This window comes from Rattus rattus, chromosome 5 (genome assembly GCF_011064425.1).
Source record: "Rattus rattus isolate New Zealand chromosome 5, Rrattus_CSIRO_v1, whole genome shotgun sequence".
Taxonomy (NCBI): domain Eukaryota; kingdom Metazoa; phylum Chordata; class Mammalia; order Rodentia; family Muridae; genus Rattus; species Rattus rattus.
In genome coordinates, this window is record NC_046158.1 from 40,422,277 (window position 1) to 40,444,978 (window position 22,702).

General features: G+C 36.8%; 1 protein-coding gene across 7 annotated transcripts in view; it reads right to left on the bottom strand.

The window, feature by feature from the left end:
* Kcnh7 (potassium voltage-gated channel subfamily H member 7) overlaps positions 1-22,702 on the bottom strand; it is a 489,779-nt gene that overhangs the window by 140,024 nt on the left and 327,053 nt on the right. For 5 of the 7 annotated variants that reach the window (XM_032903392.1, XM_032903391.1, XM_032903397.1 and 2 more), the window contains exons 3-6: positions 21,419-21,574; positions 5,360-5,788; positions 763-783; positions 312-335 (exon numbers count right to left, since the gene is read on the bottom strand). In XM_032903392.1, the coding sequence (XP_032759283.1) occupies positions 312-335; positions 763-783; positions 5,360-5,788; positions 21,419-21,574 (630 nt within the window). The remainder of the gene's footprint in view (positions 1-311; positions 336-762; positions 784-5,359; positions 5,789-21,418; positions 21,575-22,702) is intronic. The other 2 variants (XM_032903393.1, XM_032903394.1) reach the window with 2 other exon arrangements.

Sequence of the window (22,702 nt, forward strand, 5' to 3'; positions counted from 1 at the left end):
AGGCATGCAGAAGATGGGTCACTGTCACCATTTACACACCCACAGCAGCATGCATGGCCAAAAGTCAAGCCAAACGTTTTGATCCTTGCATCCACTTTAGTAGCCAAAATAGAACTAGACTTTATTTAGCCAAATCCAAATTTATCCAGAATATCTCCCAGTTAAATATTACCCTGTGGTTGCTGTAAACCATGCCAGCGGTTAGAGTTATATAGAGTACAATTTAATGTGGTTGAAATACAATAGAGGAAAAATAGAGAATGACCGTCATGCAAGCACAGTATACTACTACAGTAAGCTTAAAACCATACCCCCTGCCATCCAGGAACGTGAAACTAGTTTTAAGGAAACAAAAGAGGAACAAGTGAAGTGATTCTGTTATAGAGCTCTCCGATCATTTTATTTAATCCTGTACTCAAGAGAAAACAAATTCCCTGAAACAGATCATGTGATTCTTTTACATTAGGATATATGCATCTCGATACTCGTTTCTTTCCATATATTTGTGAAGTGTTCAACTGTCAATCATTACATTCTTGTTTTTCAGGATAAAAAAAAGGTGTTCATCATCACATTGATGGCACAGCAGAGAAAGTAATCATGTCTCCAGCAAAACCAAGCCATGATGTCTCCACCAGGCACCTGGAGTAGCTGAGGGCAGCATGGAGATGTGGCATCAACAGGGCATACAGCAGGCAACTTAACATGCCAAGTAGAGGGCACTTTAAGCACCAGAGGGTGAAATTTGATTTTATACATTACCTTTGACATTTCGACCATTGTCTGTTTTGAGCATATAAAGATAAAAGAGAGAGAAATATAAAAAAGAAGACTAAAATTATGTTAAGTACACCAAACTAGCTTAGTAGAAACAGTCAGAAAAACCAAAGTACAAATATAGAAAATGTTATAAAGCATTAACAAGTAAAATGCACAAACTGAATTGTCAGCCATAATAAACATTATAAAGAAGTGAAATACTCATGTCACTTAATTTAAACTGTTGTAAGTTACAGATTTTTAAATTATAGCATTTGGGGGAAAGCTCTGCACAGTTGCTGAATAGTTGCTGGGTTAACTTGCAACATTGTCAAAAGCCAATTTTTATGTCTGTAGCTTGTAACAAGTCAAAGGAAAACCATGTAACATTTTGCATGTCAAGTATTTTTCTACGTAATTAAACCTTAGCATGTTAGTATGGGGAAAAGTTTCTTAGACAATGGATTACTAATTCAATTTGGATAGTTTAGAACATTTTTATTAACTGTCCCCTTATGCTTAACTGTTCTTTACTGTGTACCTTAAAAATATCTAACTGTATTTAATGAGTCATTCTTAGGAAAAATAATTGTAATATATCAACGGAAGCCTTTATTGTAAAGAAATAATTTACATGTTTGCTGTGTAGCAGCATAAAACCTATAATGTTTATAAATTTGTTTATATTAAAACAGCCTGTTTTTAAATCTTGGCATTTAGTGTTTTCAGATTTATTTTGAGAGTAGAAATCTAATGTTTGCTCTGTGGTACTGAAAATGTATATTAATATGTATTGCCAGGTTTGAAATACAGAAGCTTAAAATAAATGAAGTCATAAGAAACCATTCAAGTACATACAAGGTTTGAGAAATGTATACATTTGTTGCCATCTATCTTATCACTATGCATATTCATATCTTGGGATACCGCATAATTGCTTCAAAGCTTTTATTGAAAGTAATTTCAATACTATGGTTGATGGAATTGTTAGAGGAGACATTGCTTGGGTCAGAAGTGTGTTAATAGAATGTGACATGTAATGGCATGTCCTCCTCTCTTTTAACAAATCACAGAAAAGGAAGCATTGAACAAGATCTTGTTTACGCACAAATAATTTCACCCTCAGAGTGGCCTAAAATCATTAGTAAAGTAGTAACTGTTTTGCAAGTGGTTAGAAGAATTTACAAATGGAGCTGGAGGTTAGCTTGGAGTGGGATACTTGAGTGGCATTTATGTGGCCCTGGTGTGACACTCCCAGCACTTTTGGAAACTACTAATAGAATGCTCTACACACACACACACACACACACACACACACACACACACACACACACACACTCATGCACCCACCCACCCACACACGCATTCACACACTCACAAACACATGCATGCTTATTCATTAAACCTAGATGCTCTAAAGACAAATGGCAATGAAGTTAGAGTAGAGTTAGTGAAGCTTTGACACTGGGACACTGGGGAAGAATGAGAAACTTGAACACTGAAATAAACTGACACCTCTTTCTTATTTCTCCTATGCCCATCAGTGGTTTTATTTAATATTTTTATGTATGGATTGGCTGACTGATTGATTGGTTGATTGATTGTTTGGCTAAATGGTTCCAAAGTTAAAGTACACAATACCTGGTGTCATATACTGATGTCAGCATCATAGTGCCAGCGATATAAAGTACAGAAAGCAGAACAGTTAGACTCTTTCATAGTGTCTTGGCAGACTAATTTCAGGTTTCTTGAATGTCATGATAAATTAATTGAAGTTTATATTTTCCATGTCTATTTTACTACATTTTTGCTAAATTTTCATAATGTTAACTTGGAACGGATCCCAAAAATGACTGACAGTTTTCGGTAATACATGCCTTAGGAAGGAAAATTCCAAGGTACTTTCCAATAAAAATAAGAAGATTATGTAAAATATTAACTGCTAATATATTCATAAAATATTTGTAGTACGGTAAAGATGGAGTACTTAAGAGGATAGTGCTGTGTTTGAATGAGAACTTCTCAACTCCGATCTGGTGCCTCTAGGACTTTATCTCTTAATCACTTTCAAGGATTTGTAAAACTAAAATCAACAGTGAAGGTCTTCCATCTACTCTGACTTGTATTCCATTTCTCAAGTATATAGAGTTATACAGCTCCAGGAATGGCAATTCCTTTCAAGCCTATCAGTGGTTTTGTTAACAAATAAAAGTAAGATCATTTTTGAGGCTGAAGTACTGTGGTGAATGTTCTGTGAGTTCATCCTTCTGCAGCCACACACTGACTTGGTATTGGCAAGACAGTAGTATTTTGCTGAAAATTGCTTAGCCCAAAGAAGAGAGGAGAACAAAGGATGACATTATTAAGCATCTTTCTACATGCAGTTCTTATACTGAGAAATCTAAAAATATAAAAAATAACAAGTTGCCCTTCCTGATAATTGTGTTAGTACCTGTGTACCATGAGGTGGCCACATGAGAGGAAAACAACATATGTAAAACTCTATATACAATACTAATAAATTATATTGAAACACAGGTATGCAGGACGTGCTGAGCATGAGAACTTTGATTTTTCAAATTTATTACCCTAATTCAGTTTCCTATGGGAAAACATTGAAGATTCAGTGTGTTTGCTAAAGATGAGAGTACTGACTGGTAGGGACAAACTAAACCATATGCTTTTCATTTGAACAGAACTGGATTTATTATAATCCATCATAGAATGCATTGTTCAAAACTCCAGTTATACAGGTTTCATTTGGTCAGAAAATATTGAACTTAATATTCCTAGGTGGTCTGGAGCACAATTATCTAGCTTGGGAATTGTCATTAATTTAGTTTTCTTTTTACCCTTCTCAGACCATAGGTTAAAGTGGATGTGCTGATTACTCTTGTAATGTTGTTTCTCTGATTTGTCTTATTCCAAACTCTTTGTATTCTGAGATGGTTTCCGTTTCTTATCTCTCTTGGAGATCCTTGCTCATACTCCTGCCCACTTCTTTTCTTTCAGCTCTTCTGTTTTTTCTGTTTCACTGTGCCTTTTAGAAAGATTCCCCCCACATGATTCAATACTAAGACTTTGATATAAATCAATGTATGTGGAGGAAGGAGCTCATTATATCCTTATGAGTATGATATTAGAATATGATTCATGAGCATGGTTCTCTCAATGCCAAGGCAATGGTATTGAGTATCTGTCATAAGTACTACACTGGGCTGAGTGCTAAGTCTGAAGAACTACAGGTACAAGAGTGCCCACCATGACGGTATCTTATATTTTCAAGTTTTCACAGGCAACCATCATTGATCTGTCTGTCTGTCTGTCTGTGGGTACGTTTATAGCTGTATGTGTTTGTAACTATAGAATAAATGCTAAAATATGCACCACTTTGAAAACTAAAAGTTCATTCAATTCTGGAAATCGTTTGATTTCTCTAGTTTGGAATGGGAGAGTCAGTGCTTGCAGCTGAGTAATAATGTGGACAGCGAGGAGGATTTTAGACAGAACAAAGTGGTGAAGGAGTAATATGTGTGGTATGGCTGTGTGAATTAGCAAATCATCTTGGTGTGAGCAGTCGCGAAGACGGCTAGAAAGTGACTTTGCCCATCTGGAAAAATGACTGGAATGCTTTAGTAAGGACCCTCATGAGCAGGTTTAAGTTTTTGAAAAGATGGCTGACAACAGCTTAGGTGGCAAAGGCATATGAAGGAATGAGGATTCTGGGAAAGGACCCTTCAAGTGTCTAATTCTGCAAGGGTTGGAAAAATGTGTTTGAGTATCCAGTCAGGCTACTTTCAGGCTCCTTGGACTCAATCAAGTTTTCTTAAGGTGGAGTCTACTGGAATAGAAGCGAAGGCGAGTTATTGCTGGTGGAATTGAAGCCTTCTGAGTAGTGAGGCCATAGGAGCCTCAACATTGACTGGCTGTTACCTCCTTGCCTTCCCTGTGGCAGTTGTTTATCTATAAATGGAGTTTAAAACTGGTTCCTAACCTACAGAGTCAGGCATCCTAACTACTCAAACAACGCTATCTATTATTATGCTAAAGATAGATGGCTTCCTTAGTGACTTCCAAAGCATACCACTCACTCTGGCTAGTTTAGGAATGTGAACAAGGCTAGAAAGGATGGAAAATAAGTTCTGACTCTGCTTTCCAAATTGCCCAGTGGGCTTCCCCACTAACCTATCCTGCCTTTCCCACCTATCTCCCACTGGTCAGTGTCACAGTCCAGCGAGGGCACACTGCTCTTTCTTCCAGGGTGTGATTATTTGCCTAAACCCAAGAAAATTAATTATGCTTTAGGTGATAGAATTCATCACCTAATCATATCTTAAATTAGGGAATAATTAATTAACACACCAGGAAGCAGGCTGCTAATGGCTACACTGTTTCAGAAACACTGATAAGGAAGCCAGAAGTCAAATTACTCACTAGGGTTCAAAGAGGAAATGAGAAAAAAAAAATCTTAATGCAAGATTCATGTTTTAATGGCTTTAATCACATTTCTTCTGTGAAGAAACAGATCACCATTCAGTTTTGAAGCAACGTAAAAATAAACACCCATTACCCAATTAAAAAATCTTTCCATGTTACGTACCTTCACTGGCATGTCGATCTCTAAATATGTTCTTGGGGTGGACACTGAACCCTTCTATATCATGAACTGAAGATGCTCTCCGTATGCTACAGAGGCTCTCCCTTGACCTGGAGTGTGTTAGTTGGGAACTTGACTGCAGCATGTCAGGGTAGAGGCGGTCCCATTGCCTTTTGGGAGAGGAATGGTCCAGAGGTCCTGATATGTTCACTAAGGGAGAACACTGGCTAGGCTGTATCAAAGCCTTCGTATCATCTGCTTCAGAGGGACTGCAACTCTCTTTCGTGGGAGACTTAAAGTGCTTCATAGCCACAGAGTCATCGCTGTGTTTAGAAGAATCAATGACTACCACGTCCGGGTCTTCCTGCGGCAAGGACTGCTTTCTGTATGTTAGAACTCTCAGACCAGGAAATTTGAACCCAAAAAGTTTCCCTACAAAAGAAGACAGAAAAGAGTATTCTTACACTACGCACATATACTATAAAATTAATGAACACAATCAACTCATATTTAAGTGCTATACAAAAACTGAAATATATATTTAATTAATTCTGTTTTACTAAGAAATATTGTAAAAGAACAATTATATATATATATATTTACACATGCACGTATATATTTTGCTTTTGATAATCACAAAAACCACAAGTGACATGAAAATATTATTTACATGACACAGGACCTTTAGCTTTTACAGATCAAAAACATGTATTCAGTAAACACCCACAATTTACATATAAAAATAGAACCAACATCTTATCTCAAGGGTTAGACAGAGAAATGAATGAGAATATATACGGTATTGAAGAGGTATTGATAGTAGTAGAGATAGACAGGAGCTTGAAGTGGACTTGATACACTTGAAGATATCTTTATCAGTCTTTTAATTAACAGTGTTGTAATTGTAATTGTAATTTAATAGTACTGTAACCAAACAGTATTTTGTCTTTAACAGTTCTGTAAGTTCGGTTTGGGTAGTAAAAAGGGAGATAGATTATATTCCAATGGTTTTTCAATGCACTTGGAAGTCTTGAAAAGTTATAGGCTGTCAAAGAGTTGGAACTAGAAAATATACTGAGTGAGGTAACCCAGTCATAAAAGAACACACATGGTATGCACTCACTGATAAGCCCAGAACCTTGGATTACCCAAGATATAATCCACAGACCACATGAAGCTCAAGAAGAAGGAAGACCATACTGTGGATGCTTCTTCAGTCCTTAGAAGGGGGAACAAAATATTCATAGAGGTAGAGGATGGGAGGGACTTGGGAGGAAGAGAGGAGGGAAAGGGAGATAAAGAGGGGCAGGATCAGGTATGAGAGGAGACAGGGATGATATACAAAAGGTCAAGAATTTGAACAGAGGTGTGTAGCAATGGGAGATGGAGACCTGGGGGTAGGCACCAGCAAGTCCCAGATACCAGGAAAGCAAGAGGCTCCCAGGACCTGACAGGGATGAGATTAGCTGAAATGCCCAACAAAGGGGAGGTAGAACCTTTAGAGATTATACCCGGAGATTAGACAAGGTCCCCGGTTCAGGGATGGGACCACCCACTCATCTCCAAAACCAGATGGGTTCCTGTTTAAAAAAAATACAGAGGCAAAATGTGGAGCAGAGACTGAAGGAAAGGCCATCCAGAGATTGCCCCACCTGGGGATCCCATATACAAACACCAAACCCAGATAATACTGTGGATGCCAAGAAGTGCTTGCTGATAGGAGCCTGTTATAGCTATCTCCTGAGGAGCTCTTGAAGAGCCTGACAAATACAGAGGCTGATGCTCACAGCCAACCATTGGAATGAGAACTAGATCCCCAATGGGAGAGTTAGAGAAAGGACTGAAGGAGCTGAAAGGGTTTGCAACCCCGTAGGAAGAACAATAATATCAACCAACCAGACAGCCCAGAACTCCCAGAGACTAAATCACCAACCAAAGAGTATGTATGGAGGGACCCTTGGCTCCAGCCACATATCTAGCAGAGGATGGCATTGTCTGTCATCAATAGTAGACGAAGCCCTTGGACCTGTGACGGCTCCATTTTCCCAGTGTAGGGGAATGCCAGGGCAGTGAGGTGGGAGGGGGTGGGTGGGAGGGGGAGCACCCTCATATAAGATCCTGTTCTGCTGCCTACTTGGTTTATCCTTTAGGTAGAGCCAGATTAGCTCCCTTTGTGAGGATTGTCCTTCCCTCTGAACTAGGTGGACATCTCTTCACAGTTTCCACCCTAGAAGATAATAACACACACAGTGATTCCCCGATTAACATTTCTCTACACCCCTATAAGAAAGGCCTTGTTTATTTTGCTTTGGTTTTGACAGAATGCCTGAATATGGCTAATAGAGTTATACAAACACATAATAAACTGAGTTATAATGTATTTAGTTTGGATTAGAATATATGATTACTCTGGTCATTGTAGTTGTGTAATCTCAGCATCCTGGAACGGTGTTGGCGCTTATGTACTGTACAGTTGAGCAGAACTAGACAAATCGTGACAACTCTATACTATGTCCTGTCTACCTGACCAAATCTTACCAATTTCACCCTTTTAGACATGGTTTAAATGGCATCCATTTTGATCGTTAAGATTACACAGAAGTGTTCTGATGCCCTTTATCATCTAGAGGATATAGACAAAATGCTTGTTGGAGAACAATTTAGAATTAAGCAGGCAAATTTATTATGTCAACTTTTCACTTGTAGTTTAATAGTAAGTAATGTTAACAATAACTGAAATAGGATTTATTTTTCCTGGTAAAATATTATGATATAATGTAAGTGTATTGAACATTATATTGTGGATTAATACACAAGGACGAGTGCAAGCAATCTGCACAAACAAGATTAAATACGGTTGGAAAGCATGATAAGGGTTTTGAAAGCATCTTTACATATTTCTCCAAACCTTTTTTATATGCTCACACAAATTGCCAAGTTAAAAATCAGTGAGCTGCATCAAAATCATTTGATTAGTCTTTAATGCACATGAAATTGAGTTACAGTTTACAAATCAATTTTGCAAGTTTTATTACAATGCACCGAAGTTCAGTGCCTACTTTTACTCGTTTTTCATCAGCTACATCGCTCTCTCCTTCCAAAGAACACCCAGTAGCTCTCTTAAATTAATGATTGCACAGGCATTTATTTCTCTGCTGCGTTTTAGTCCCATCGAAGGTGGTACAGATGGTCTTTTCTGCACCACTAGGTTAATATGACCACGTTGTATTGGATTACAGATTTAGTTGTCTCCGTGCAGTTCATGCAGAAAGAATGCACGTTGAGAAATTTGTGCCCCGCTATACTTCCTTAAGGGATCAAATATAGAACATAGATAAGTGTAACTGTTGTGGCTTTTGACTCTGTAAAACATCTTGCTAAGCCTTCAGATTATATTAAACCTATTTTCTTTCTTGAATAATTAGATTCTCTTTAGTCTCCTGTCTACCAAAATAGTAAACCTGAAATAAGAAAAAAAAAACTCAATATTTTTTCACAACTCACACATTGTTAGAAATAAAGAAAGACACTGATAAACTACCTCCATGGATGTATTTTAGTTTATATACATAATTTAAGCAGTAAGTGATGCTGGTGGCTACGAAGATTGGAAACAGGTTTTTCTTGGGGAAAAAATGAATACTAAAAAAATGTCCACCTAAAATTGTCTTTAATCTTTTATTTTGTCCAGTCGTTATTGGACTCCTCCGACAGTTTCTCATCCCATTCCTCCTTTGCCCATTTCCAAAAGGATATCCCCACCCCCACTCCACCGAGCCTCCCCATTACCTGGGACCTCAAACCTCTCCATGGTTAGGTGCATCTTTTCTCACTGAGGCCAGACCAGGCAGTCCTCTGCTGTCTATGTGTCGGGGCCTCATATCTACTAGTGTATGCTACCTGATTGGGTCTACCTGGCTTTTAATCATCGATTTTTCCTGCAACTGCAAGTTCTTGTTTCCTTCATTCCATTTATTATTATTTTACAAACTTTTAGTACATTGAAATTAAAATAATTTTGTAATAAAAAGCCAGTATGTGGCTTAACAATATGTACCTCTTGCCTGGTTGTTCCCAGTTGAGTTAAGCCCCAAGAGGAGATATTCTTAAGTATAAATGGTTATGCAAATGGAGAGAGTCCAAGGTGTCTTGAGAGTGGGGAGGGAAGTGGGCAGGGAGAAGCAGTGAAGGCTGCCAGTGTAGATTTCCCTTAGTGGAGGACTGGGGTGGATGAGACTGCATCATTGAAAATAGACTGTTGCTGGGCAGTGCTGGAGCAAGCCTTTAATCCCAGCCTTCTGGGGACAGAGACAGATGAATCTCTATGAGTTTGAGGCCAGCCTGGTCTATAAAGTGAGTTCCAGGACAGTTGGGGCTACATAGAGAAACCCTGTCTAAAAACCAACAAATAAGTCAACAGAAAAACCAACAGAGGGAAGGAAGAAAGAGACAAAGGAAAGAAAGAAGGAAAGAAAGAAAGAAAGAAAGAAAAGGAAGGAAGGAAGGAAGAAAGAAAGAAAGAAAGAAGGAAAGAAAGAAAGAAAGAAAGGAAGAAAGGAAGAAAGAAAGAAGGAAAGAAAGGAAGAAAAGAGATTGTATAACTATTTCCAAGGGAATATACTCAGGAGCTAACTGTCACGATGGACGGGAAAGAGCTAAAGTCCATTGTCTAATTGGCAAATGGACCTGAATCTTCAGCTGAATCTTCGTAGAGAAGTTGGAGGTGAAGCTCCAGCTACATTTAGAATTGTTGCTTTTGCTTTCAGTACATTGCTCTCAGGTCTTAATTCATTTCTAACTTCCCCCTAACCTCCATATACTACCTTAAGACTCAAGGTTTCAGGATTCCAGTGTAATCCTAAACTCTCTGGTGCTCATTTGAAGCTTCTTGTGTCTCTGCATCACCCAGTCACTGACTGTCACCATCCCTTGGGAAAGGTGATAACCCTGTCTAATTCCATCCCTGCCAATGAATAGAAGAGCCAGACCTCCCAAGGGGCTGTTTGGTGTATGTGAAAGTTCATCACTTTCAGAATTTTTGTCACAATCAAGAGCAAAATGTTCAGTACAAAAGGGGAGAAAAAGAGGTTTTTTTTTCTGAAAAAAGTTGTCATAAATAAATTCTATTGTTAATTATTGAATGCAAGGAATGAATGGTTTTTTGTAAATTCACGGTATTCATACACATAACACTTGAGTTGAAAGCCTTAAAGCCAGTGTGAACAATTCTGCAGCGTGGATACATAGAGGGACATGAATTTAATCCAGGTCAATACAGTAAAAGTTCAAATTTGATGGGAGAAACAGAAAATGTCTGACACATCAATCAGCTTTTTCTTTTTACGGAGAGACCTGGGTTAGAAACATCTTGAAAGGATATGAGGGTTTTTTCCTACTGCTAAGTGGTATATTATGGCATTGAGGGGATGTGAGAACAAGTCAGAATATTGACAAGGAAGACTTTCTTTCGCAGCTAGATTGGGAAAAAATAATTTTCAAATGTACTTAGTACCAATCAACTAGGTATCCTGAGTAATCAATGAAAAATGGACAAGGATAGCCAGTGAGGTTTTGGCATTAGTTATTAAAACAAAACAAAACATTTTCCAGATCCCAGAATCCACTGGCAGACATTAAGCTGAAGTTAAAAATGGGGCCCTTTAAAGGAGTAGATATGATTAATAAAGACAGGTAACACTAGGAGAAAGCAAAACAAACAAACAAACAAACAAAAAACTCCATGTATCATCTTACAAAGGAAAGAGCAGTGAGCCACGGGCAAACTGGGATCTTGTAGTAATGTGAGTCTCTGTATGCTGTGTGAAGGTCAGGGGGCAGCCTAGGCTGCAGCAAGGCATGAGAGCAGTCCCAGCAGCAGCAGCAGCAGCAGCAGCAGCAGCAGCAGCAGCAGCAGCAGCAGCAGCAGCAGCAGCAGCAGCAGCAGCACACTCCTCTCGGAACAATTTAAAATTGCTGCTGGTATTCTGTAAAGCCCTGCTTCCAGTCTGGCCACATCATCATGACAGCAAAGGAGGCAGTGAACAGATTTGGACAAGGGAGATAAGCAGGAAGACAGGGTAATGAGATGAACTGCTTTTAACCCCTCAAGGTTAAAATCATTCAGTAAGGAGACATGGGGAATGAACGGAACACACCAACATTGCATGTGCTTAATTAGGTTTCCATGTGCTTAAAATAACCACTAAGTCAATAGGAGCATGATTTTACCATTCCATTATTTAGTCTCTCTCAGGTATATATACATTTCCCCCTCTCCAAATGCCAAGTTAAAGAAACAATTCAGGTCTCCTGAAAGTGATAACATCTTAACTTATATTGATTCTGGGTGATCATGCAGCCATCATGCTGATGGAAGCTCTAAATAGAATGTTCAAAACATGAATGAGAAATAGTCCAGGTTCCCAAAAGCTGTATGACTACAGACTGTCCCTAATTTTCATGTTGCTAGGTAACAAAATAATCCATAGGATGCTCATAAGGAACCCCTAGGAGGGTATGCTTTTGCTGACCTGGATGCTGATCAACATCTATTCTTAACAAAGGACATATTTTTTCAATCACAAGGACTTCCATTGATCTTAGATATATGTTTTTGTCTATATAATAGGGAGACAATGGCAAAATTTAATTAAAGTTCTCTGTTTTTGCAACAATGTCATGATTCTTTTTTTTTCCTATATTAAATGTAATCCTTAAGGAAGAGACTTTCAAAGGAAAGATGAAAATAAACATTAGTTACATTGTAAAACCTTTAATTGAATTCCACTGAATAACAGATGGTTTCTATAGTAATGTGTGCTGGTTAGGGAATTCTGTATCAAAATTGCAGCTTCTCATCATTGAATTAAAGAATGACTTTCAGCTCCAGTGGAGACTAGTGAAAGCATGGTGGAAGCCTTTCTGCAAATGAAATACATGAAGCATTTCTTTGTTTCTTACTTGCTTGGGGTTAGAAAACAGACACAAATTTGAGGAGGTAATATAGCAGTTGAGACAAACATATGCTTTATGTGTTAATTATCTTGAGTGAGTCCAAAACGTATGAATATGGTTTTAGTGGCTTAAATTAAACAGATAAGTGCCTAAGTTATCAAATGGTATTTTGTGTCTATACATTTAGTTTTGGTTGAGGCTTTTAGGACAACTCAAACTTTCAATAAGAATAATAGTAAAATAAGATATAATGTTAATCTTTTTAAAGATGACGGGGTCTTCTAAACATGATTTAAGTGAAAAAATTCACTTCTGAAAGTTGTTGTTATAATAAACTCCTTAGACATTTTAGGCTATTTTATTACATGATTTACATTTGACTTCACCTAAAATCATTTTATTTGAATATTAGTGAACTTAAACCATTGTATGAGAATGACGTATTTGATATATACAGAGTATTGAATTTTTGTTTTTGAGTCAGCAGTTCTGGTGCAGAAGTAAAAAACTTGTGTTCCCAAGCATGTCGCATATTTCATAGTAATGATCTTACCAAATGGAAAGTTGTGACCAGAGCAATCTTGTTGATGTCCAGACAGTAGAAAATAAATTAATAGTTGCGTGTTAAAAACATATGCATGCATTATTGTTGCACAAACATAGACAGATACTTATTATTGGTAAAGGATTTGTAGAGGTATGAAAAAGAACATGTTGCTGCTTTGAAATTGAGCTTAAAGGTCTCTGGCTACATTAAATTAGATAAATATTCTTCAATTTTCTACAGTCCCCATCTTTCTTTTAGTACTGACTTTTCAAATTCATTTTTGTGTATTTTTTAAAAATTACAATTGTAGTATGATTAATTTTTATTATGGTCTATTGGGCAAACAGATGTATTCAACGTGACAGTAGACCAAAGTGCAAAGTGCTTTGCTCCCACAAGAGTAGGACCATGTAGATATGCTTGCATGAAGTGCAATTTCCACAGGAACAAGTCTTTTGAAATAGATATGCTACAAAAATGCAATATTCAACTAGACAATATATGACAAGGGCTATTTCAGTTAAACTCTACAAAATATGAGAAGCCGTAGAAGATGAAGTTAATGCAGTCATGGAAGCTACTCTGACTTAGATCTTTGTTTTGCATACATATAGTAATTTGGAGTTTTATGTTTTAGGCAACAGAATGATATTGTAAAGGAGAGAAACAGCAGATGACTGTAATCTGCATGCAACAGTGTTTTGTGTGGATTTGGAGAAAAGAAGCTGGAAGAAGGAATTACAAGAATGAAATAATTACATTAGCTCAAATAAGATGTGCCAGAGTTCTGAGTAGAATTATTGTAGTGGAGAGAGAGAGAGAGAGAGAGAGAGAGAGAGAGAGAGAGAGAGAGAGAGAGAGAGAGAGAGACATGATAAATTTGGTCCACTCTTTTGGTAAGAAACAAGAAGATTCAATGGAAGGAAATTTTGGATGATTAGTTCATGACAACATCTCTGATGATCAAGTGAGAGAGACAAGAGATGTTAAGACACATTTGACTTGAAAGGGTAAAACTTCAAAAGTACCAAAATATTCCCAAGAACTTACCCAATGGTCAGTGGATAGATGAAGCTCTAAGACAGTGGCTTTTGAGAGGTGCTGAATTACCCTTTCACAAAGGTCACCTAAGGCCATTAAGGAAGTGAGCATAAGCTGTTGAAACAACTGTTGACTTTAAAGATGCAGTGAGTATGGTAGTCTAGAAATAAAAAGACAAGAAGGGAATCTAACTCATCTATGTAGCAGACCATCTAGGGAGTAAACAGAGAGCTCAGTTATGTTGCTCTGTGGAATGGAGAGTAAAGTGGAAACAGTAACATGTGTGTGGCTTGAACACCTACAGCGAGAGGCAAATAGTAGAAACCAAGAAACCACAATTACACGCAAAACTCAAGGAAAGGTGCGCAGAACACAGTGAATAGAATACCACAGGCCCTGTCAAAAGGACGGCTAGTATTCTGTGCTGGCTTATAAGGAACATTTGGGGTGTGTAGCAAGCTACTCAAAAGAGAGACAGCCAGATATCCTAATTTTAATGTGCAATATCCAATTTTTAAATGTTGGCAACAAATTCAACTAATTAAAACTTTTAAAAAAACATGATGTGATATAAACAAAATGTGTCTGTTGAAGTGCAGGCTATTTATTCTCAGCAGCGTGAGTATGAGCAACAGAGGAAGGGGCCAGGAGAAAACATTGGCGTGGGAGGGAGACTGGGGAAGACGGTTTTGAAGGAGCAGGGTAGTACAGATCCTTAGGGTATTATGTAAGTTTCACTTAGGATTTGTCCACCAAAGGTGGCCTGTAGTTGCTGAGGAATTTCCACTCAATGCCCTCCTTCACCCCTGCTGTGGCACAAGAAGAAAAGCTTGCAACACAGGAAAGGATTTGAGGTCAGGGTCATAAAGACTATAGAGAAGGCTGGAAGTGCCTTCTCTAGGTAATTGGAGAAATGGGAGAAAGTCAGAAAGGAAAAAAATAAGGCACCTCAAATAGAGTTGTAAGACGTGTAGTCAATTAGTACCTTGATCAGATAATTTTTCTAAGAATAAAGAAAACTGGAGCTTGTAGTTTCTTAGAAAATATACCCAAATTATGGCATAAATTCAATACATCATTTGACAGTGAGTGATGAAGATTTAAACGGAGACCCACAATATTATATTGATGAAAGAGTGAAAGTGCCTGAGATTTGTCTGGTAAGATAAACAGTTAGAGAAAAGTTTAAAGTTGATCACACAAGGTAAAAATATATGCACTAATTTTTGTTTAAATATTAGATTAGTTTATTTTCCTGTTGCTACAACAAAATACTCGGATAAAAGTTAGTTAAGAATGGAAAGATTTTTTGTTCTGGCTCACTTCTCAAGGGTGCAATCTTGAACGATGGGAAGTCATGTATAATAAGAAAGCAGGCAGCACTGAGTTCTTGTGTCAGCTCATTTTCTCCTTTTAGTCCAGATCCTATCACAGGGAATGATGCCACCCACAGTGGGCAGGTCTCCTCACCTTAATTAACCTGATGTAGATAATACAGGGATTGCATGCTCCAGACATGCCCAAGACCTGTTTCCCTGTGGGTTCTAGCTCACATTAATTTTACAACTGAGATTAACTATCACAATCAAGAATTTTATTTAATTTTAGTTTTCCTGAGTGTTCTCAGGAAAGTTTTAGCAAGTTCTAGCATTTCAACTTTTAAAGAATATTTTACATACAATACCTAAAATAAAAAATTAACTTTGTCTTTTATTATTTTTGCCATTGATTCTTTAAATTGATGCATTGTACAATAGTTGCTAATTTGATAGGTATACTCGCTAATAAAATAACTTCCTTATCCACATGTTTTATTGAGGAACATGAGTCATCTATTTGTGCTTGATTCTGTATCTTTCACAAATAATATTGTGAACATTTACTTATTCTTGAGATATGCTTGCTTTTCATATGTTGGGGCTCTAGAATCTAAAGTCAATATTTGTTTCCTGAGAATATTTATTGCCCCAGTCCATAAAGAAGTCTCCCCTTTTACAACCTCTCTTTTCTATTGTACAGATAACATTGTTTCTTACCCTTAATAATCTCAATTTAATAAAATCTGCACATATGTCACTTTTAAGAAGACAAATAATTTACAGATATATATGTCTTTAATAAACAGTAAATGAACAATTTTCTCCTTTTCTCTTCTCTTCCATTCTTTCTCCCATAATTATATTCACCACATTTTTATAAGAAAATTAAGCATTGACAAAAGAAAAATATGAGTTTTAAATGTGTTTTAGTGTGCTTACCATATATGTCAGTGTAACTACACTTTATGGCCAGTTTCATTGACCCACATGTTGGCGACTGGATTGTAGGCTTCAACCTAACAATCTTACTATGTTAGGAATTAACATTGTACTAGGTAAAGAAGTATATAGGTTCTACCATCTCAGATACTTGTTGAGATCTTTTCATGTTTAACTAGAATTTAATCTTCTTGATGGAAAGTTCCAAGGAAAATTATCCTATTCTATTCAAGGAGCCCAAAGTCAAGATGCTCTACCTAACTTATCTTGGCTCCTATGAAACTGTCTACTTGTGCAAATGTTCTCTTCCAGCTGTTTATCTTAGCTTCTGATAAACTGTTTGCTTGCACAAAACCTCCTCCAGTAGATGAAGAGGAAGATACCAGGATGTGGTTTTTTTAGCTTTAAAGTACCTTGACCTAAATGCTCGGGCTATACTTCAGTCCCACCTTGCTGGAATGATGTGTTTTAATTGGCTACAAACTATGCTTCAGTAGACATCTCTAGTGGGATCCCTGTAATAACATGTTTTTCCAAAGAGATCTGCTTGTTAAATCAAGCAGAAAAGTATTCAAATCTCATCTCCTTTCCTTCCTTCCTTCCTTCCTTCCTTCCTTCCTTCCTTCCTTCCTTCCTTCCTTCCTCCCTCCCTCCCGCCCTCCCTTCCTTCCTTGCTTAGTTCTTTCCTTCCACTCTTCCCTATTTCTTCCATGACTCCCTTCTCCCTATTTTTTTCTGTCTTTCTATCCAAAGATGTTTGAAAGAGCCAAAGCCATTATTTTGTACTGACAGTAAAATTTTACTCACAAAGAAATAGATCATTAGGGTTTGTCAGAGATGAGACCTAATATGTAAAGTTATCAAGCAAAATTTTGGTCTTTTGAACTTTTCTGCTTGATTTAACAATCAATTCTTCAAAGTATGACACAAAGTTAAGGGAAATCAAGGACAAAATGACAAAGGGTATGAGTGAAAGCAGTGCTCTGGCTGTAAATAATCAGACCTTGAAAAGCCATAGAAACAACTGTGTCTGCATATCTTTTACACTCTCCAGTGATTCCTTGTGTGCATGACAGTGATACCATAGGAGAACCACACATATTCATAAGATAAGGAGCCAAATCTCTACTGGCCTTGCTGGGATTTTTCCATGAAATGCCAGTTGAACTGAAAATAAAGTGCCATAGACCATGTTTGTACTCTGGGAACTGTTACATAGAATTCTATTTAAGAAACCTATGTGTCAATTCAATATTTGCATTTCAGTTTTAAATGAATGTATTATCTTTTTTTAAATCCTATCCTCTGCTCTGGTGTAGGTATGCCCTCTATTTTTTACTTCCATTCAGATGAAAGGTCACACCAGACACTATTCCATTGGTAAAATGAAGTATTTGAGAAAATGGTTAAAAAAATAGAGTAGGCATTCAATCTCTACGTGGGCAACCTGATGTTCATGGATAGTCATAAATATAGATATTAATGGCAGATGGAGGTGGGTATCATTGAAATTTACTCTCAGAGACCATTCGGTAGTGACTGAATGGGAGAAGCAGAGTAGGTAAGTTGAAGTGGCTATTACCTTAAAGGAACAGTTTTGAATTAGACTTTGTTTTATTGTATTTTCATTTATTTCAAAATATATATATTGGAAACTAATTACTGATTGTTGCAAGAAAATTTCTAAAATTTTAAAAATTAAAAATAAATCCTAAATTTAAAAATTAAGGATACTGGTATTATGTTGCATTAATATTTTTCTTCCTTCTTTGCTTTATGAGGAATTTTAATTTATACTGCTATTTAGACTAGGCAAAGGAAGTAATTGATACTATAATAAATGTTTAATTGTTCTATTTGGTTTTAAGCTTAGGTTTATCCTTACAGGGAGGAACATGCTGTGATTCATGGACCACAAGCGTTCTGCAGCCAGGATAGCAAGGAATAAAACCTGCCATACAGCATTATGCTTTGTTTGATTGTTTTTAATTGGTGGTGGTGGTATGTGTGCATGCATATGTGCATCTGTGTGTCTGTGTACACATATGTGGGTATGAAATTTATAAAGATCCATCATGAGGTTGTCAAGCTTGAACTTTGTAGATAACAGTGCTGAATTATAATGCTGAGAGTTTGCAAATGGATTTAAGATGATGACTCATTCAGTGAACTGCACACATAAATGAATGAGGGCTTGAGGTCTACCCCAGAATCCATGTGAAAAATCTAGGTGTAAGAACTAGGGAAACAGCTTTATGAATCACTTTTTGTCGTGTAAGCTTGAAGACCTGAATTCTGATCCCCAGAAACTGTGTGAGAAACAGGTGGGCATGATAACCATTGCAGTCTCAGCACTCAAAGAGACAGAGGCAGATCACTAGGGCCAGCAGGCTACCTAGTCAAGCCAGAACTGGTTCAAGTTCAATTCCAAGTTAATTTAGAGACCCCAATTCAATAAATTAAAAGTGATTGGGGAAGACCCATGATATCAACTTCAGGACCCCACATTGTAATATATATGTGCACCTACACACAACCATCAATTTGCACATAAACACACATAAATTACCACACCACCCACACACAAAAAATAGAGCATAAATAAATGCAAAGCTAGCTACACCAGTGCAGACCTCCAATCTTGCTGATAGCCAGTAAGGCCCATATCCAGGGGGAGATTTAATCTCAAAATAAGGTAGAGAGTCACAGAAAAAAGTTAATAATGTCAACTTCTGGCCTTATGCTTACACACACACACACACACACACACACACACACACACACACACACACACACACCCTTCTAGGTTTGGGCATGACTGCCAGCTGAGGCTTTTGGGAGCATGCTTTTATTTTATGCATGTTTTTATTTACTGTACATAAAAGTACAGGGTTTTTAAATCTCTATTACTAACATTTGTGATGTCTCCCAACATCCCTTAGGCAATATAAGATATAAGTCCAATTTTCATATTAATCCTCTCTAATCCATAGAAGTCAATAAGGGAGAGGTCAAATGAATGTACACATAAAGGACAAGTACAACATTTTTAGTGGGATCTCTTCAGACTTTAATGTTCATGTAAACCTAGAAATGATCACCTATGACGGAGCAGCAGAATTTGCCGAGCAGAACACAGGGTAATACAGAGAACAGAACCACACAGGGTCTATGTGGAAAAAGTGGAGGCACACATCTTGGAATGGTTAACTGCACTCAGAAGAGGTCCCTTGCAGAGGAGTGTCCACACAAGAGAAGAAATAGGAAATGCGTGATGAAAACGGCCAGATGGCTAGTTATATAAGACCATGGATCCCAAAACACTACTGTAGTCAAGGAGGTTGGCATTGGCTCCTTGTCAGCAACACTTAAAGGAAGAAAAGAATGAATAGATGACTGGGGGGCATAGGACAACACAAATGCAAGGCAATGCTCAAATTGGCACCATCTACCAATGCTGTTATTCAAGCATTGGGGTTACAGAAGAATAGTGTCTTTATTTGCCACTCTTCTTGTTATAAGAAAATACCATGACCAAGGCAACTTATCAGAGGAGAGGATTATTTAGGCTTGTGGTACTAGAGGGAAATCAGTTCATCATTGAGGGGAAGAAACAGGCATGGTAGCTGGAGCAACAAGCTCAAATATTGAACCACAAGCACAAAGTAGAGAATGTAAACTAGAAATGACCTGAGTCTTTAGACTCTCAATGTTTATCCCCCAAGACATAATTACTACAGTATGACCATACCCTGAAACTTATCCAAATAGCACCACCAACTGGTGAGTTAATATTTAAATGTGCTAGGCTTTGGAGGACAGTTATCATTCAAACTACTACCATGTTAAATAGGAAGGAGTTCTGAAAACACTTTGCAAGAATTGAGGAGAGTAAGTTCTGAGGATACTGAGGAAGATTGTGTGAATACTGATTATATTTAATTAGAAATTTAAGAGGGAAACAAAGATGAGAAATTTAAAGGTGTCCCATAACTGACACTAACACTGAAAAAGAAAGAGCATTGGGCAGGGAGAAAAAAGATATTGAGACAAACTAAGTTTGAGTGACTTGTCAAACTCTAGGAGCCTAACGATATAATCCAAACTAATAAACTAAATAGTAGACTATTAAAGATATTTAGGAACACAATGACAAGCTCAAAGTAATATAGTATTAATAAAATTGTATGGTGGGAAGGGTAGCATAAGATCTTTGAGATAATTGTCTTCTTGTTCAAAGTAAGAAATCCATGATTAGAAAAAATTAAGGATCAGGACCAAAACTATAAATTCATCAAACTATATAATTGCAGAGATGTGTCATCTAATAAACTATTTTATAAAAACAACTATTAGAATTGTAAAAATGTTACCAAATATAAAAAGAGCTATAGGTAGACAGAGACAACCAAACATTAACACAATAATATGGAATAGATAAACACAGAATTTGTTGGCACAATAGAAAACAGTCGATTATATCAATAAACATGCATTCCCAGTAGAGATGTATCCAAATAAAAAGAATGTATAATTTCCTCACGAGTCTCAAAATGCCAATATCAAATCGTATCAGGTGATACAACTGAGACAAATCTTAAAATTTATTTTAAAATGCAACAGCCAAAGAGAAAAAGTTTCATTATGTCATGAATTGAAGTATATGAGATGAAGTTGGAAAAGTATTAAACAGAACAAACAAAATATCCTCTAACTGTATGAACTACCTTGCTTTATCGATATAAAGTTGTTTTTAAAGCATTTTTATAAGTTTATTGGTCCATTATTTTAAGCTGAGATAAATTTTTAAATGTATAAGCCAATAGTTTATCAAGCATACGAGTTCTTTGTGTACCTCATATGAAGTATTATTTGAATATCTAATACTTCAAAACAACTTAAGTGTTTTCAGTATCAGCATGGTGGGGCACACCTTTAATTTCAGTACTGTGGAAGAAGGTGCAGTGAGTTCAAGGCCAACCTGGTCTACATACTGAGTTCAGGGACCATCCAGAGCTATACAGTATGACCCTGTCCTTAAAAAAAGGCATTGGTAAAGTATATCATGCTATTCCCGAGTCATATGGCTTTCAAAGAGGATGAAAAATTTTGTAAAGTGTCAAAGAATAATAACAACAGCTATGTCTTTCTAGTATAAAATGTTTATATTTCCTCTGTGAATACATTTTAAGAATTGACATGCGGATAACTACAGAAGCCATGGAATGCCATGACTTTATAGACGTGTGTCCTTTTACTTACGATTTACAGATTTGACTGGCAATATTGGGTTGACTCTCTCTGGGGAGGCAGCATTGTCTTCATCTGTCACGTACTCAAAGTTAATGATGAACATCATAGCCACACCCTCTTGGTTCTTTACTGGGATTATGTGAGTGTTACAAATAAAAGTGGAACCTAAGGAGAGGAAAAATGAATGTCAGATCAAAAACATACCTTCTGTGTAAACTACCAGTAAAAATAAAATTAAAATACATTACTATAAAAATTTGGCTGAAATAACCCCTGATATTTAATATAATAATTTACTTTTTCCTATATATACACACACATATATATACATACACACACACACATATATATATATATGTATATATATACATTATATTCATGCATAAAGAATATCCAATGTAATCCAGTTATCCAGTTACTACTACATTGTGGAAATAGACAATATCAAACCTCATTAACTTTTGCCAATAACTTTAATAGCTAATGAATAAAAATATCTTTATGATTTTATAAAACACTACCAGTCATGTCCTACATATTTGCATTAAATCAGTATTTATATGAAACAGGCTTGCATAAACAGTGAAGAAATGCTCATTTTATAGTATCAATGATTTTTTAATTCAAAAGTTTCTTCCCCTTTTTTCTCTTAATTTCTTGGACACAGTAAACTACTTGTTGGCTTCCAAATGTGTTGCCGTAAATGAGAAATATATGCAGCATCTAAAGATAATGCTTTTATTTGGTTATAATTTTCTAGGGAAAGGGAAATTATATATATTATCGTATTAATTTTTCCTGTGTTGCTGTTAGCTACCAATGTTGTTTCCCCTACACAATCTTTGCCATTCACGATCTATGGAGTAGATCAGTTTTAAGAAGTTTAATTTCCTTAAACCTCTTTCTTCTGTTTGATTTCTTGGAGTTGATGCCTAGCAATCCCTCAAACAGCCCCCTTTCATCCTTGCTGTCTGAATATTTGCTCTATTTAGTCAAAGTGAAAGAAGTCTCACCAGCTATGGGTTTATTTCAGTTAGTTGAAAATGAAAACACTTCAGAATAGGATCTTGATCTCTTATATCGTGATTATTCTCATTTCATAGAGATTAATTGAGATCATTTCAAGGAGAATTATGTAGCAATGTCAAATAAAAAGAAGTATATGGAGATTAGGTTGACCAGAGATTTTAGGTGAATCATGAGAAAATTCTGGACAACGGGAAACTAGGAACAAAGGGATGGGTAGATAGCACAAAGTTCGAACCAAGAGCCTCAGCTTTGGTGAGAACCACA